The following is an 18,168-nucleotide window of genomic DNA, read 5'->3' on the forward strand; positions in this document are numbered from 1 at the left end:
AGTGCTGTGTCTGTTATGTATGTCATAGTGTGTGCCATGTCACATACATTGTACTAATCATGCCAGTGTCCAATATGTGTTTCATTATTTCTTTTGTGTTTTATTATTATGAGTCAAGATTTCTTTCTGCATGCCCTGTATATGATACAGGGTTTTCTAAGAATGTCGATGTTCCTTTAAATATTTGCATGTAAATATAGACTTCATATGGAAATATTTTGGGCAGATTTTTATTCTTTGAGATATTTTAGTTCTTTAAGAATTTTGTACAATGTGTTTTGAACATTCAAAATGCTTCAGAATGCTCTCCAAAATCTATCTCCCTTCTCTATACCCACTCAACTTTATGTCCTTTAAAAAACAACTAGAGAGTTCGCTCAGAGGATAAGCGCACTGGCTGCTCTTTCTGAGGACATGTGTTCAATTCCAAGCACGCATATTGGAACTCACAACTGTCTGTCACTTACAAGGTATCCAACACCTGCATATAGACATGCATACAGCCAAAACACCAATGCACATAAAATAAAAATAAGTTAATTATATTTTTTAAAAAATAATCATGTCTAAGTTGTGTAGTTATTTGGCCTCCCACTGGTATATGGTCAACCTATCAGGGTTATACTTTCAGGAAAACTGATTCTCCCTCTCACAGCAGCTAACAGTTGCCAACAGTCTGTCAGATATACCACTTCTCTTATTGATGATAACATTTGGTCTGCTGTGCTGTTCTGTACTGTGTACAGAAAGCACTGTTTCATTGCAGCTATCTACAAACTCTCACTTTTACAGTCTTTCTACTTCCTGTTCCAAATGATCCCTGAGCTGTTGGAGGAAAGATATAATATAGGCTAAGAATTTGGCCAACATTAATTTGCTGGACCTTGGTCAGTTGTGGGTCTCTGTGTTAATCTCCATCTATTGCAAAAAGAATCTTCTCTAATGAGAGGTGAGAGGTACATTAATCTATAGTTATAATGAAACCTCATTAACAAGTCAGATTAACGCTATGCCCATTTAGTAGAATGGGCCTATTTCCTGTTCGACCTCAGGTTCTTGGTCTAATAATGGTGCCAGTAATGATTTTTTTCTTGTGGAACTGGTCTTAAATCCAGTCAGAATGTAGTTGTTTTATCCCATGTTCTTGACATTACTGCACCAGGAGATATATTTTGCCGGGGAGATCATTATTGTAGCTTGCAGTGTTTACAATAGTTAAAGATTCATTATTTTTGCATTAATTTATTCATTCACTTTACTTCCTAATCACTGCCCCCCTCTTCTCAGTCCCTTCCTCACATAGTTCCTTCCACCTATCTCCTTCCACTTCTACTCTGAGAGTGTAGAGTCCTCCCCCTCCCCGTTATCATCCCACCCTAGCACATCAAGTCTCTGCAATCTCTGGTAATGTACCTTTTAGCACTATGAAAGTTATCAATTGAGATGAAGCTTCAGGTGAGTAGCAGATTGTTTTCTCCATGTTCCATGACTCAAATATATGCCCTCTTCATCAATAAGAACAAGTTCTAAAGGATAATGAATAACATTGTCAATAGCTGGTAACGTTGAGGTCTATAGGACTACCACCACATCTAAATGAGGGAGCCATTTCCTGACACTGGGCTCTTTATTTGTTAGCCTGTGGTTTCTGGTAAGTACATTGTTGCCTTGTTAGAATGTGGTAACAGTTTAACTGTCTGATTCTCTCTCTCTCTCTCTCTCTCTCTCTCTCTCTCTCTCTCTGTGTGTGTGTGTGTGTTTGTGTGTGTGTTGTATATGTGTCCATTAGAAAGCTTCTACAATTGTATGTTTCTATATGTGTTCAAAAGATCTTTAGAGTTATTGATTCCTCTGAATATTCTCTCCTCCCCTGACTCCCATCCCACTCCCTGTTTAAGCCTTCCTTTTGCACCATCCATTTCTTTCTTTATATCACTGTGTTTTCCTCGTTTGCTAGCTTTCTCCATGGCTTTCTACTAATTTCCAAGCAGTTATGGCTATTCCAAATGAAATACACATACCTGATGATTCCAATCTGACACTCACAGATAAGAGAAAACATGGATATTATACTGTCTGACCCTAATGTACCTTGTGCAGATTGATTGTTTCCAGTTATATCCATGGAAAAGAGAATTTCATGATTTTGTTTTTCTTAGCAACCTGATATTCATTCATCAAGGCTGTTTTCAATTTTTGGCTATTGTGAGAGCAACAGTGAACATGGATGAGTATTTTTCTCTATAGTCAGATATAGAGGCTTTTGGTATATGCTGAAGAGTGGTCTAAATGGGTCATGTAGTAGATCTTTTTCTAGCCTTTGGAGGACTCTTGCACTTCTAATATGGCTGCACCAAGCTGCATTCTTACTATAGGTGGGTAAGCATTTCTCTTTCCCAAGGTGTTAGCATTCTAACTGGAATAAGAAGAAATCTCAGAGCAGTTTTAATTTGTATGTCCTTGATGAATAAAAATGTCAAACTTTTTTTTCAAAATGTCTCTTAGCCACTTATATTTTATCTTTTGAGATCTCTGTGTTTAGTTCCATGCCCAATATTAGTAGGACTGTTTGTTTCCTTGAGGTCTCGATTTTTAAATTCTTTATATAATCTAGATACTCTCTGTGGGATTTTTCTCCATTCTGTATGCTGCTGACTTTTTTGAAGGATGGCATCTTTCATGCACAGAAGTTTTTTACCTTGATGAGATTCCATTTTCTAATTGTAGGTCTTGATGTCTGCACCATTAGTGCCCTGTTTGGAAAATTCTTTACTGTGCTAAGCAGTTCAATTGAATTTTCTACTTTGTTCTCCATCAGATTTAGGTTATCTGAACTTCCTTTGAGATCTTTAATCCAATTGGAGTTGAGTTTTATGAAGGATGAGAGATAAAGAAGTATCCAGTTTTATTTTTCAACTTGTAGCTGTTCAGTTTGATTAAAACCGTTTTTAGAAGAGGATGGTGTTGTTTGTTTGGTTCGTTGGTTGGTCGTTTGGTTTGGTTTTTCCCTCTCTTGTGTATTTTTAGTCTCTTTGTCATGTGCCTGTAGGAATGTTGGCTTATACAGCATATCTTTTTTTCCACTGATCAATAAGTCTATTGTAGACCAGTACCATGCTCTTTTTATTACTATAACTCTTGTATAACTTGAAATTTGATGGTTTTTTTTTGCTTTTTATTTGGGGGGGTGCACCAAGATGAGGTTTAATTTCATCCTTAAATACTTATCAGATTTCCTTGCGAGAATCCCTGCCTCAAGAAACCTGTTCCAACATGTTAAAATGGTAGAGAAACTGTATTCAACATCGCATTCCATTCCCTAGTTGTTCAGTAACAACAGACGGAGGAGTTAGGACCTATGTTTTAAGCCATCAAGTTGTATTTTAAACTGTATGTTGAACACTAAGTGGACTGAAGCAGTGAGTACTGTGTTCTATCTAATTCAGAGTGTAGGCAAGGAAAGAAAATGGCATAGCTTATAAAGGCTACAAACTGATGGTGGCACATAGGTTCCCTTACAGAGGATATGAAGTAAACTGCAAAAAAAAAGCACAAAGTGAAAGATAGGAAAATGAGCAAATAAGAAAAATTATTTATATATGCAAGACAATTTGAAAGCTATAATAATTTCTAGGCAAGGCATGCAGTCCTAAGACTTCTAAGTAACCCGAAGTCTTTGTTTAGGACTAATGTCCTGGCAGAAATCAAACATACCTATATGGCTGCAGAGCTCTGCAGTGAACATGCAGTCTGTACAGAATGAGGGAACTGGAGACAAGAAGGGATCTGACTTTCATTCATCATATTTTTATAATCAAATTCCACAAAAGGCCCACAAAGAAAGCGAAAATATTTTCTTACCTCAAAGGAAGAAAATTAATTGACAGCTACTAAGACACAAAATCTGCTAGATAAAATGTTAACTCATTCATCTCCATGTCCCATGTAAGAGGTATGAGAAAGGGTGAAAAAAGAACTGAGGAAGTAGATGACTGTGGATGAATTACACAAAACCAGCCAGGAATTAGAAATGACGCAGGGACCCAACAGAAGTGCTGAGCCCCTTCACTCTAATAATTAAAGCGATGACTTTTCCAGCAGGGTTGAACAGCAGATTTGTACACACAGAAAAAAGAGTTCATAGACTTGAAAATATGGCAATTAAAGTTGTCAAATCTTAGGGGCAGGAGAGAAGAAAGAAGAAAAGGTAACAGAGCCCAATATACAAGTGAGAAGACAATATTAATACAAAATGTATAGCATCTTCAGAAGATGAGAGATAGAGTCCAGTGGAGGGAGGAGAGAGATGGAGTGGGATAGATAGATAGAGTATATTTGAAGAAATAATACCTGAAAGCATCACCAATTTAACGGGTGATATAAATATACAAATCCAAATTTCCCAGAGAAGTCCAGTGTGGATAAAACCAAAGAGATCTATGTCGAGACATATTATTTCCAAAATTTCAGACACTAAATTCAGAGACAATGTTGACAGTATCAAGAGGAAGGGATGCATCCCAGATATGGGATTTTTCAAAATATTACATGCCCATTTGCCTCCAGAAACATTGGAGGCCACAGCCAATTGGATAATATGTATGGTAGGGAAAAAAGCTGCAGCATACAATGCTGTATGTACAAACAGCTCTTCATAATTAGAAGAAATGAAAATTCCCCAAGATAAGTAAACCTCAAAAAAGTTTGTTTCTGTTTAAAAAGGTCCACTTCTGTGAAAGTGTTCAAATTTAAAGGAAAAGTTACTGGACATTGACACGAAAGCATTTGAAGTTGTAATGATGTCCAGTACTAAGCTACTTGTAATCTCCCTTTCGAATTTTTTAATTCACTACATGACTTAAATGACAAATTCCCTGGCACTTTGCAAGCTGAGGTAGACAAATCACAAGCCTGCACTATGCTGTAGCAAGGCCTAGGATAGCTTTGGCACATGGCAATGCCTTGTCTCACTGTTCCTTCCCCAAAAGAAATATGCATACAAGTAGTTGTTTTGGCGTGCAATGTTCACCGTTTGTAATGCCAGTAGTATAAGGGTGCAGAGCTAATTGAAGATAATGTATTACGATGAAGTATATTGTTATAAATTCAAGATAGCAAATTTACTATGCATGATTACAAGAAAAAGAATGCATCTGTGAAATAACCACAAACAAAGTGAGAAGGAAGTCAAATCATACTAACAAATCCACTAAACAACGAATAAAACAGATTTTAAAAAAAGAGGGAAGGAAAAGGCCCCCAAACACAAAGAAAGCAATTGGCATTGCTGTGGTAGCCTGTCCTTTCTTAATAGCAATCACTTTCAAATGTAAATGGATTGACCAATCAAAAGCTAGACTGACAGATCCAGAGCATCTAGAAATAAATCAGGATCTAATTATACACAGTCTACAAAAAGTATTCTAGAAGCACAGACTTGCACAAACGTCTAAATTCAGATCTGAGTCAAGAGCCAAGTAAGCTCAGAGTGAAAGGGTGAAAGCGTGTATTCCATAAGGATAGTAGCGGGGCTGGGGATTTAGCTCAATGGTAGAGCGCTTACCTAGGAAGCGCAAGGCCCTGGGTTCGGTCCCCAGCTCCGAAAAAAAGAACCATAAGGATAGTAGCCAAAGACGTGAGGTGATGGTGTTAAGAACTCTAAGTTAAGAGCTATAGCTAAAGACAAAACACTAGATGCTTACTACAGGGCCGGCGAGGAGATATAACAACCATGAACATACTAAGCATCAGAGTGATGAACTATTGGAAGTCAAACGCTATAAAAATAAAAGGAGAGAAAACAACCATACCAATCTCTGTGCTGAGTTCTTATCCTTTTAGAATGTGCACTGAAAAGATGCATCTTCTCACATCAGTGACCTTAAGGAACTGAAAAAGAGGGAGGTGGTGGCCAAAACCTAAAGCTAGAAGTGCAATGATGAAAAACGGAAGCAGAGTAGAGCAGAAGCTCAGTGACAGTCCATAGAAATGGCTGAAGCCTTTCCTGGGGTGGGGGGAGGGCGCTCGACAAAACTCCAGACTTACATTTGCTTTGTGGTTTCTTTGTCATCTACTGGGCTGCTGGAGATTTTCTCGTTTTCCCATGAGCCAAGAGATTTGAGATTTAAGCAAAATTTTGTGTTAGGGTAGAAGGTCTGGGAGTGAAAGTCCCTGTGCTCTCATTGCAGGCCTCCCTGTTGTGAGCTTTTTAAAACAATGACACACTTGCAACGAGTCAGACCATGAAGCCAAGTATAAGCTTAAATGCTCATGGAGAAAACCTTTCAGTGAATAAAAGCACGTTTCCATGAATTGTGAATGTGCATTTTAAGTATTTTGCAAGAAAAATAAAATGATCAATCTCGTTTTTAAAAATAATGGGATGGAACCAAAATTACGTATTTTGTTAGGACCAACACACTGACATGCTTTTATCTAGATTGACAAGGAAAAAGACAGAAGATGCAAATAACTAAAGTCAGAGTTTTTTTTTAAATATGGGGTTTTCATAACAATTATTTACAAACAAGAGGTATACAATAAATTTTATCTGCTATAAAATAATTAAAAATTGGATGAAATGAACTAATTTTTAGAAATCTAAAACATACCAAAGTGAAATCATGTAGAAAATAGGTGATATGAACCTCTCAGAGTGAAATCTCCATGTTGGATGGTTCCCCTGGTTCATTCTCTCAGACACTGAAAATTAAAATTAACACTAGTGGTGATTTCTTAGTTCAAACTTCTGGGAGGCCAGCAGTACAGCTGCATCAAAGTCAGAGCAACATGCTAAGGAAGAGAAGTCAGCAAATATCATCCCTTATGAATGCTTATGGAAAAACTAACAACATATTAACAAGCTAGCAACATAAGCCTTAGTCAAGTGGAAAAACAGTACGAAATAATTTCACAAGAAAATCCATGTAATATACTACACTAATAAAATGAAGGAAAAGAACACACATGATCGTTTCAATTCAAACAGACCAACCATGACAATTTTAACAGATTTTCATGAAAAGAACTTGCAGTACACACAGATTAAACTTTATTAGATGATATAATTATATATGAAAATACATAAAATCATGATGGTGAAAGACTGAAAATTTCATCCTAAAAACAAAAGTATGATACCCAATTGTCACTTCTATTAAAAGTAGGAAAGAAAGGCGCAAACCTCCTCGATCACCGATGGCACGATCGCATGTGAAGGCCCAAGGATTGTATAAATACTCTAGTCGATTACAGCTAAAAGTGAAGTCAGCAAAACTGTGGAGGATGAAACAATCAAAATTTGTACTTCTGTGTAACACTGAACAGTCTTAAAAGGCAGGTAAAATAGCAGATCCATTCAGATTATCATCTAACAAGACAAAAATTTAGTTTTTTAAATAAGGTTTAAAATTATGTTCAATAAAGTATAATTGTGAGTGGTGGTGCTGGAGTACATGAATTCAGTTACCTGCAAAGGCCAGAAGCACTAAATCCCCTGGAGCTGGAGTTACATGTGGTTTTGGGCTGCCAGATGTGGGTTCTATAAGAGCAGTAGGCACTCTTAACTGGTGAGCCATCTCTTGACCCCTAAAGGTAATATCCCAGGCTTTTCTGAATTGTTGTGTGATGTGTCTATCTTCTTCATATTCTACTGGTATGATTCACTATAACTTATGTTTGCTTTTTTACATCTTCTCTCCAAAGAGGATAGTCCCCAGACATTTCCACATTCAGCCTAACCCTATCAAAATATAATAGTATTCGTATGACTGAAAACACCTTTTCTAATTCCCAATTAAATCCCAAATGATTCCAAATGTCTCTAATATTCTTTAAAAAGAAGAAAGATGGAGGCCTCACAGTGTGTATTTTTATAATTTGCGACAAAACTATGTTAGTCAAAACAAACCACTTGTCATAAGTGCAGACACACTGTACAGTAAAATAGAGTAGATAACCCAGGAATAAATCTTATCATATTTAAATTACTTATAAATTCCTTTTTTATTATATTATATGTTTGGGCATATTTTCTGCATGTTTATCCATAAACTGCTTGTATGCAGTGTCTGTGGAGTCCAAAAAACAATTGCCAGATCCCCTACCCCTCGAATTAGAGGTACAGACAGTTATGAGCCACTATGTGGGTACTAGGGATTGAGCACTAGGGCTCCTGCAGAACATATGTTCTTAACTGCTGATTTATTTCTCCAACTCCATGAATTCTGACAAGAATGTCAATAGTATTCATGAGATAGTAGGAAGTGAAGTTTTCTTAAAAAATGATGTTAGGAAAACTGGAAGTCATATGTGAAGGAGTGATGCTATAACTACTACAAAAGACAACTGAATGGATTCAAATCATAAGAGTTAAAATTATACAATTCTTAGAACAAAACAGGAATTGCTGTATGAGACTGGACTGGGTATTGAATTTTGACTACAACATCAGAAATACAACCAAGAGGTAAAAAACAAAACAAAAAAAGAAAAAAAAACAAAAAAAAATCCCCCCAAAACCAGAAATTGAATAACTGCAATGTTCAAGGAACATCTTTGCATCCAAGAACACAGTAATTACAGAAGAGCAGCCCCCAAACACATAGTTAAAGCAACATAGTTGGCGTAGGTGTGCTTTTAGAAAGACTCACTCCCAAGCATCCTAATCAGATCAAGATAATAGGAAGGATTCAATTTACTTTTCTGATATTTCCTAGTGTTTTCCCTTTCTCACCAGAGTGCTGAGCCTAAGGTGTTTTCTGTATTAACTCCGTGGTCTTGGGTCCTGGGTAGCTACTTTCCTGGCAGGGAGTTGAGAACATATGCCCTCAGTTTAGTTTTTCAGTACAATGATAGCTTGGTCCTCTGCTCTCAGATCACTTACAGATGGATAAGAGAGAAGTAAGCCTGCCTCACCTGCCAGAAATAACGCAACACATAGAGGCCTTATCCTTGATGCTTCTATGTAGAATCAGATACCTCTGTTGTAGGAAAACACTCCAGTGAAGAGCAGTTACCAACATTACTGCAGTATAATAAGCAACTGGAATTCCTTAATGCACATATATGCATCACTCATTTGTCTGAAAGATGAACAAGTATGGTTTGCTGGCCTTGGCTAGCGAACCCATAGGTTGAGGATAAGTGGTTATTAGCTAACTCACTGAGATGGTGTTTGAGATGTGCTTGTGGCACCTCAATCCTGTCCCTTTGTCCGTTCTCGTGAACCAGCAGACTTACTGGCATAGCTTTTGCATAGCAGAACATAAGAGACCAGTTACTCTTGTGATACCAAACCGTCACTTCTGCTACCCATCAGACAAAGCAGGTTATGGGGTTGATTCATAGTTCACAGAGACAAAAATGCCTCTGTAGTGAAGCTTATCTAGGAAAGCTAAGGGGAAGGCTATAGTACGCTTAGCTTGCTCTGATGATTTTTGAAGTAACAACCTCAAGTAATCTTCATAGTAAAAGGCATTGGACATTCCTGTAAATGTATTTTCATATATACTTTATAAAACACAACAAAAGGTTGGATAACTGAAAAACTCACCCGTGTCCTGTGCCCTCTACAATTCTCTTGTAAGTACCTGCTGAAGAAGAATGTGTTCTCTGTGGTATGTGGCTTAGGTGTTCAGTCTAAGCACCTGAGTTCTTAGACCTTTAAAAATGATGGTTGCCTTTGTAGCCAAAACCACCTGGCTTCTAGATAGTCTGCAATGCAGATCATGAGAGTTAGCATAGACAACAAAAGGGCTTGGAAGAGTGGTTAGCTCGAAAACAACAGCTGCTATGTGGTACTGCTTCACCACAGATAATGTTTTTCAGTTCTAGAACACTTACGTTGATCCTTCCCTAGTCCTGTCAGTGTGACAAGGTTGGAATTAGAACCAAAGATACTTTTCACTGTAATCTTCATTGAAATAATGTTTTCATGCCCATGGTGGACAGTGGACTGGATTCCGCAGAGTTTTATTCTACAGCAAAAGGATTCACAGCAACCACTTGATCTTGGGCAAGGGGATCCTCTGAGCCTTTTGAACAGTGAAATCCTGGCTACTAGGAGGGTTTAGGGCTCTTCCTGAGAGTGCTTGATTATGGGCAGTCATCCCTTGCTGTCTCATATCCACCACCTTGAAGCCAAAAATAGCAGGGTATCTTTCTTTGACAATTTCAACCTAGTTTGGTCCCTTGTCTTTCCAAGTCATTTATTCTGTGAGTTTTTGTGGATCACTTGCTGTGAGAAGTACTGTTCTGATACTAACAGATTGCTGTAGGCAGGACAAGCTTAGCTCTGACTTTAAAGACTCAAACCAAGGTAGACAAAGAGCCAACCAGTCAAAAGTCAGGTGGATCTGATTAATGCAATGAATGCATTGATGTGAAGCAAGGTGACCTCAGTGGCACAGTTCTTTAACTTTGACTGTGTTTGAGAAAGCTGGCAAAGATATTGCTAACATGTAATCAGCTGGGGACATTAAAATTAATACTCATAATTGTCTTCTTCACCACTAATACAAAGGTAAAGAGGCATGGAACACTAACTAAGTTGTACAAGATATGCTGCCTTGTTCTATGATATATCTGCCTTCTAGAGCATTGAGATGGCTGAGGGAGTTGTTCTTTATAACCCTTGCTTGCTCATCTACAAATGGGAATAATAATAATATATAATGATAATAGTAAACTTTACTAAGCAGTTGGCAAAATGGTGAAGTGTTTGTTGACATGCATGGCACAGCAATGACTGGCTGATGTCTGAGTACAAAAGAAAATGTAAAGAACATTAATAAGCAAGAGAGAAGAAAAGAAAGTGAATGAAGAAAGGAAAGTGGAAAACACAGGAAGGGAACAAATGAATATATTAATTATACATATATATCATTTTAACATAACATCTCTAATATTATTTTCATATCACTATTTCTACATATGGGGAGCAGAGACAGACAGACAGACAGACAGACAGACAGAAGACAGAGGACAGAACTAACAGACAGCCTCGTGGGTGGCAATAGATTTATTGTCTCACTGTCCAGGACATCAGCTTTCATCGTTTCTATTATATGTCCATATATCTCTGCTTTTCTATCAGAAGCATACACTAAAGCAGAAAGATTCCAGTCAATATTTTGTCTCAGTCAAAAAGAGAAAAATGAAAACCTTAAAGAAATAATTTGCTAAGCAGAGAATTTTTACTGTCTTGGTGTCTTTTCCTATAACTGTGATAAAATATACAGGCCAAAGCAATTTAAGGGAAAATGAAATTATATTCATATTATTTCAGATCAGTTTCAAGCTCTAGTCCATTGGGAAGGGGATGTCACAGAACCCAGAGCCACACTGCATCTGCATGAGAACTGCAGGCTAGTGCTTGGCTCTTTCTTGTTTCAGGCCAGGACCCAGCCTACAAAATAGCCCTCTTTCAGGATGGTCTTCACATCTTAAGAAACTCAAGTAAGAAAATCATCCAAAGATATGATTAGAGACCCTTCTCACTGCTGATTCTAAATTTTATAAAGTTAGTTTTGTGAAGTTGGGGAGCTAACACCAAGCATCACACTCATTCCGTGAGGTTCACTTTCAATTGGTTGTTGCCATCATTCCTTAGAAATAGGAGTGTAGTTCTCAGACTATAACAGGTATAATGGTGGTCCTTCTCCTTTCAGAACAAAATGGGAAAGTAAGAAAAGAGGGGAGAGATAAGAATGCAAGGAGAGTGATTGAGGGAAAGATGGAGGGAGGGAGAGAGGAAGGAAGGCGGAGGAGAAGGAGGAGGGAGAAAAAAAGAAGAGAGACAGAAAGCTAACCAATGCGACATACATAGGAGAACTGGGTAATATAGAACAAATACAGAGCCTATGATGCCACTGGTGCTTATCGATCTTGACCAGATCCATTCAATAGGCTTGAGCACTCAGCTCTGGAGTTTGAAACTCCCTGTCCTTTTCGTTTCTGTTAGAGCTCAATGGTGCAAGTTCCCCTCAGTCATTCAAGTTACTTACCTAGCCTGAGTTAAGTGAAGAGGCAGTGCTGTGCTGAACAGCCTTTCCCTCTCTCTTCATGTTCCCATACCTTCCCTTGCCTTAACTGTTCTTTCACCTACAGCCCAACAGAACCTGATCTTTCATAGACCCCTCACTTGTATGCTTTCCTGTTATAGCATGCAGGCTGTCTCTACAGTCATGGGGCTTTCTAAGTATTTTTTTCCAAAGAATAAAAGGTGTAGTGAATACATATTTTGCTCAGCGCCATGCCCTGGCTGTTCTTCTTTCTTTCTGGTTCTCTCTTGAAGGTAAGCCAACAACAGAGATGAGTATTGTCAGGGGCAAGGTATTTAAGATTGCTGTATAATAATAAAATGTTTTCCTATGTTAAGTCTAAGTCACTTTGCTGCAGTAGTTGACCTGCCTGAGTTCCTCTCAGGCCAGAAGCTATGGTCTCTGGCATTAACACCTCATCTTAAAACAGCAGGGGATTAGGTAATGGATTAATTACTAGAGTCATTTCCCTCTTGTCCAGATGCCTTGAGCTTGTCAGACTAGAGGGAAGTTTGGAGTAATAAACTTTTGTTGAACCAGGAGAAGAGTCATGCTCACATAAGGAAAAACTTTTACACAAGCAAATATGGATTAAACTCGCATAAATTCATATACAGATTCATACACACACATTTTCAAATCTCCATGTAGACCAGTTCAATTTATACTATCTCATAATTACACACACACACACACACACACACACACACACACACACACACACACACACGTAAATGGAGCAAAATACCTAGCACCGGTGCAGAAAGAACTTACTCATTTTGGATCAAAAATGAGCTCAAACTTTATTTCATAGAGAAAGAAAAAGCTTCTCCCTATTATTGTTAAATGAATTAAAACCATGTCTGTTAGAAGAAAGCTTTATTCTCTCTAATATGACTAAACATGCCTTTCTATTAAGAAAAGATCTGTTCTGCCCCATGTTAAGGAGAAGTCCACCTTCTACTTTTGCTCTCTCTACAGCTTCTTTTTTCCTCTTTCCCTATGTGTTCTGCATATTGCTTTCTTAATTTTTAAGTTCTGTTATTCCACTCTGCATTCTCCTTCTAATCTTGCTCTCTCCTCCTGCTCTGATGTTGCAATGCTCTTACGCCCAATGCCTTTACTTCTAAGTTCTTCTTGTGTTCAGCTCTACATTAAAAATTCTCCTCAGTTCTGTCTTGTCTCTTTGTCCTCAATACTTACCCATCTTTCAGAATATATGATCACATGGTAAAAGTTCACCATAAGTTTACACATAAATTGAAATCATAAATTGGACAATAAGTTTACAACATGCATATCCATTAGGAGTAATTACCTGGCTAAACATTCATCATCTGTTGCTAGCTCTACAGGATCATAGAGAGTTAAATACCATAACTTTCATGACTAACATATTAGTGAATTTTGTATAGATAAACCCAGTCAATATTTTATCTTTTGTCCTTGCACCTATAGTAAATCCTTAGTTTCCCTTTTATGACCTTGGGTAATGGTTTTACAACCTCTTGAAATGTACTTTGAGCAGTAGATGCCTGCTTGTTATCTCAGAAGCAATTAACTCATGACACTTGAAAACTGGAAAAGTTCTCATTGCAGTTTGGACTATCAGAAAATTATTCTTATAGGATAATCATTAAGAATTAAGGAATCATCTATCTGTCTATATAGCATCACCACATTGTTCTGCAGAGATCTCTTAAAAGGGTGGGCTAATACCTAGTTTTGTTATATATGTTTAATAATAACAGGAAAAGAATATTAATAGCAGTAATCTTTCCTGAAATCAATTTCTCATGGGCCTTGCCTGCCAGAACAAATCCATCATAGCTATTAATCTAAGGTGGAGCCATCTTAGGAAGATCATTTTAGGAAGATCACCTGATAACTTCTACCCTTTCCATGATGGCTCCTGACAATATTTTGCATTATTTATCAAGTTAATAAGATAAAAGTCCTACATGTCAGAAACAGTTGATGGCAGGAAAGACCTACTTCTGGACTTATTCAGGCTTCCCCATCCAGTTTCTATAATTGTCATTCTGACTCTACATAGTGTCACCATGAGTGGGAGGCTCCTAAACACAATGCCCTTGCCAATGTACATGTGCATTCAAGGATATGTGCCTTCAGTTTGTTTGGGGGAGATGAGTAAGAGAACAGGTAGTAGAAAATAATAATCCCAATTACAGACTTTGTTCTATGAATAAGATGGGATGTTGGGCTAAATAATTGCATGATATGGAAAAAATGTATTTAGTTTTGGATTGTGGATGGAGTGTAGTCCTTGCTTTCATTCTATGATGCATGCATACTTCTAAATCTTACTCCACACACTGTTAGCATGTATAGATTTTACTTGTCAACTTAGAACAGGTAAAGGAAGTAAAATTAAGTATGACTCTGTTTTCTTAATAAATCTGATCTGTAATATATTCAAAAAGTGCATTTAAGGAATTTCTTACTCATTCAAAATTCTCAGTATACCTTGAGGTGGACTTTGGGAAGGGGGGTTATGTATATGTGACTTATGTCTGTCTAGAGGCATTTTTCCCTCCTCTGTTCCTTAGCACGCCTCTAATGCCACTCCTGCTGTGTATTTCAGGATCACCACCACAGCAGCTTGCATGATGGACCTCAGAAGATACCCACTGGATGAGCAAAACTGCACCCTGGAAATTGAAAGCTGTGTGTATTCTACAATGCCTTCCACATTTTGTCTTTTGAATTATAAGTTTTTTGTTATTGTCATTGTAAGTTAGTATGTATACCAAAGCACTTGCAATGTGCTTATCATTCTTATAGCTATCTTAAAATTAGGCTGGGAGGCAATTTAATGGTAGAATGCTTGTCTTCTGCACACAAGAACCTGGGTATTAGTCCCAACACAGGAAACAAAATATAGTATTAGAGGATTAAGTCTTAGCAGTTTTACAGTGAGCACAAAGAAAGACAGAGATATAAAAAGAGGAAGAGAAAGCAAGAGAGACGCATATTGATTGAAAGACAGGAGTGAGTGTGTGTGTGTGTGTGTGTGTAACTCAGTCTGAAAAAGTCCTTTATTTTAATCTGATTAGATAGTCTGCTCTCTGTGACGAAATAGGAGAAAACAAAAGAAAACAAATGTTCCTCATCTCAAACCATTCAGCAAAAACAGAGGAAACACTGAGATGCAATTTTCTTACAATCTGCTTTATCATGCTTGAGTGGCTGGACTGCTGGGACCCTGGGCAGTTGGAGTGAAACTCATTTCCCATCAGAATCATAGCCTTACGAGCTGACCATTTCTGCATCTTGGCGATTTTCTTCAATTTGAGGAGTGCTCAGTTGCCTTGTTGATAATTCAGTGCTCCGTGCCTCTGCAGGGAGAGTTCTAGCAGGAAGATGTACCTTCTACCGCCTGAACAGTTCTGCCTGTTGATCCTGACCTGTCCTACACAGCCTTATTCCTAGGCTCAACAAGTGTTTGTACTGAGTCTGTCACAGCCTGGTTTATTATTCATCTCCACTAGCCTTCTACTGAGATTTGGGTGGTTACCTGAAGTTGCTTTTGTGGTGTCACTGGAAGTATTTGTGATTGAGGAGAGTATACAGATCTTAAGCACAATGAGGAACTACAAAGTGGGAGCTGCAGCTGGTCACACTGTACCCTTCTCTGCTATACTGATCAATGCCATCTTCCTGACATCTGTGAATTCAGAGATCAGGAATGTAGAGTCATATCCAACGATGCAGAATTGGAGCTTTAGAGGACTTTCGCCATGGACATGCAAAGACTCAGAGGAAAGATGATGATCCCTATAGTTCTTAGGATTATCGTAGAAAGTCAAATGCCTTCTATTTGACTTGAGGCCATGGTTCTGCTGAGACTGTGGACATTTTAGGAAGTGAATCGAGCTTTTATTTAATAAGCTGCTTCAGCTCCAACTGCTTGCACACACCTCTGGGTGTGACCATTATTTCTGAGTGACCTGACTTCAGCAGGTGTTGGGCAAAAGAGATTTCTTGGGTAAGGGATGACTTGTCCTACAGAATTCCAGACTGAGAGTGTCTAAGGACAAGTAGGGAATTCCTTTCCACTGGCTTATATGCACTGGGGGTGGAGTGGAAAAGTTGTATCTTTGTTTTCTAGCCTAGTATAAATTTGTTGTTCCTTTAATTTATCCCTCACATAATTTGCAGGGTTCAACTGTATGCTAGCATTGATAGTTAGCTTTGATTTTGTTTTCTGTTTCTGGGATTAAACCCAGGCCTTCACAGATGTGAAACAAGCACTCTACCATAGAGCTGCACTCTGACCCTGTGCATGAACTGTTGTAAGTACAGGGACATATAGAGCACAGAGGCAAAATGCTTTCCAGCCTGGAGTATATGACCCAGAGGGATGTGAAACAGGTAGAAAGAGCAATAAGTGTTTTGAAATACAAGAACTGTGGCTGTTTGTGGGGTTACTCAGGAGGTGGGGTTTCATGGAGGCTTCTGCAGGAAGCCTTCAGTCAATCTTGTGATCTGGAGAAGGATGTGCTATTTGAATACCTGAGAAAGGCTCCTGCAGAGAATGCAGCTGGTCTGGGTACAGGAGCTGCTCTGAGCAGTAAGAGGCATGCATACCTAGTGTGGTAATGGGAGAGGGAGGGCATCACATTGGGGTTCACCTTGTAAGTTCTTAAGGTCTTTGTGAGAAATTTGGGCTTTTTAAAATACTGCATAGAAAACAACTGTGGGATTTATATCAGGTGAGTATTCTATTAGTGAAGGAATTGTCAGGTCAGGAAGACAGAAAGAGGTGGGTGCCACACCATGGTCTACCCAGAGGACAGTAGATTGCTCTAGGGACATGATGAACACTGCACAAGCTGAGGTCCTGGCCTATGAAAACATTGGATTTGTTTTATATATGTTCAAATACAAAATTCTATTGCATTGCAATAATATATTTTTAAATCAAATTTGTGTTTTATTGATCTAATTGGAAAATCCAATTGTATGTGATGGTCTGTGACTCCTGCACTTAGATGGCATAGGTAATCTGGTGTTGGGTCATGAGATCTGACTCAAGGGAGAAACAAGAAGGCCAGGAAGAAAGGAAGTAAGGGAAGGGAGATGGGAGGAGTGAGGGGAGAAAGAAGTTGAAAAGGGAGAAAGGGGAGGATGGGGAAGAAGGGACGGGAGATGAAAGAAAATAGGAAGAAAAGAGACAAAGAAAAATAAAAATTACAAAGAGAGATGGAAATAAATACACAGCTTGCTGTGATCTTCTGGGTGATTCTGTGTGGTGAGATTAGACTGTGCTTTGCTTCTCATTGATTCTCTCATTCTCAAGGAGCACTGCCTGTCTTTCAGGTGAATATGAACTGGGTGAAAGATACAATCCTTATTGTTAATACTCTTTGTGAGGAGGACACCTTTGCCAGTGTATTTGGCACAGGAGTGTCCCAGCAAAGGGCTTTTCTAAAATGGGCAGGCACCTTAAAAAGAACTCTTGTCACTAGACTCTTACTGGGAAAGTTGGACCTTAGTCTCTGTAGCCATTCCTGAATCTTCAAACCTGCTTCCCCCACCATCGTACTCCTCACTGTAAAGATGTGTGAAAGTCCTCCACTAGATGATGTCCCAGGTATTTGGAATGTCATGCTTTGCACACAGAACTCTGGTCTAAGCCCACAACCCCAATTCTCTGCCTTTCAGGATCATTCTGGCACAAATCAGACTGCTAAGGTAACACAGAGACACATGAAAGCTAATTTACATTTGTCACAGTTGTGCACATTAAATAATTCTTTAAACTTAATAGAACCATTATTTCTATTAGTCCTTTTAACAAAAATAATTTCTTGGGCTATACATTGCTATTGAAGTGACAGTGTCTCCTATCCACCATGTTCCTGCTTCTCTCTCCTGGTAGATGGATACACCACGGATGACATTGAATTTTACTGGCGTGGCGGGGACAAGGCTGTTACTGGCGTGGAAAGGATCGAGCTCCCACAGTTCTCCATTGTGGAGCACCGTCTGGTCTCCAGGAATGTTGTCTTCGCCACAGGTGATCCTGTGTCTACTTTTAGTCCTTTTAAGATGATAGATGCTATGACAGTATGGTCTCTTAGTAACGTGTAGGTTGGCTGGC

General features: G+C 38.5%; 1 protein-coding gene across 3 annotated transcripts in view; it reads left to right on the plus strand.

The window, feature by feature from the left end:
* Positions 1 to 18,168, plus strand: part of Gabrb3 (gamma-aminobutyric acid type A receptor subunit beta 3) — a 235,459-nt gene that overhangs the window by 177,856 nt on the left and 39,435 nt on the right. For all 3 annotated transcript variants that reach the window (XM_039101122.2, NM_017065.2, XM_039101126.1), the window contains 2 exons: positions 14,647 to 14,729; positions 17,947 to 18,084. In XM_039101122.2, coding sequence (XP_038957050.1) covers positions 14,647 to 14,729; positions 17,947 to 18,084 — 221 coding nt within the window. The remainder of the gene's footprint in view (positions 1 to 14,646; positions 14,730 to 17,946; positions 18,085 to 18,168) is intronic.

Source organism: Rattus norvegicus, chromosome 1, assembly GCF_036323735.1.
Source record: "Rattus norvegicus strain BN/NHsdMcwi chromosome 1, GRCr8, whole genome shotgun sequence".
In the NCBI taxonomy this organism is placed as follows: Eukaryota; Metazoa; Chordata; class Mammalia; order Rodentia; family Muridae; genus Rattus; species Rattus norvegicus.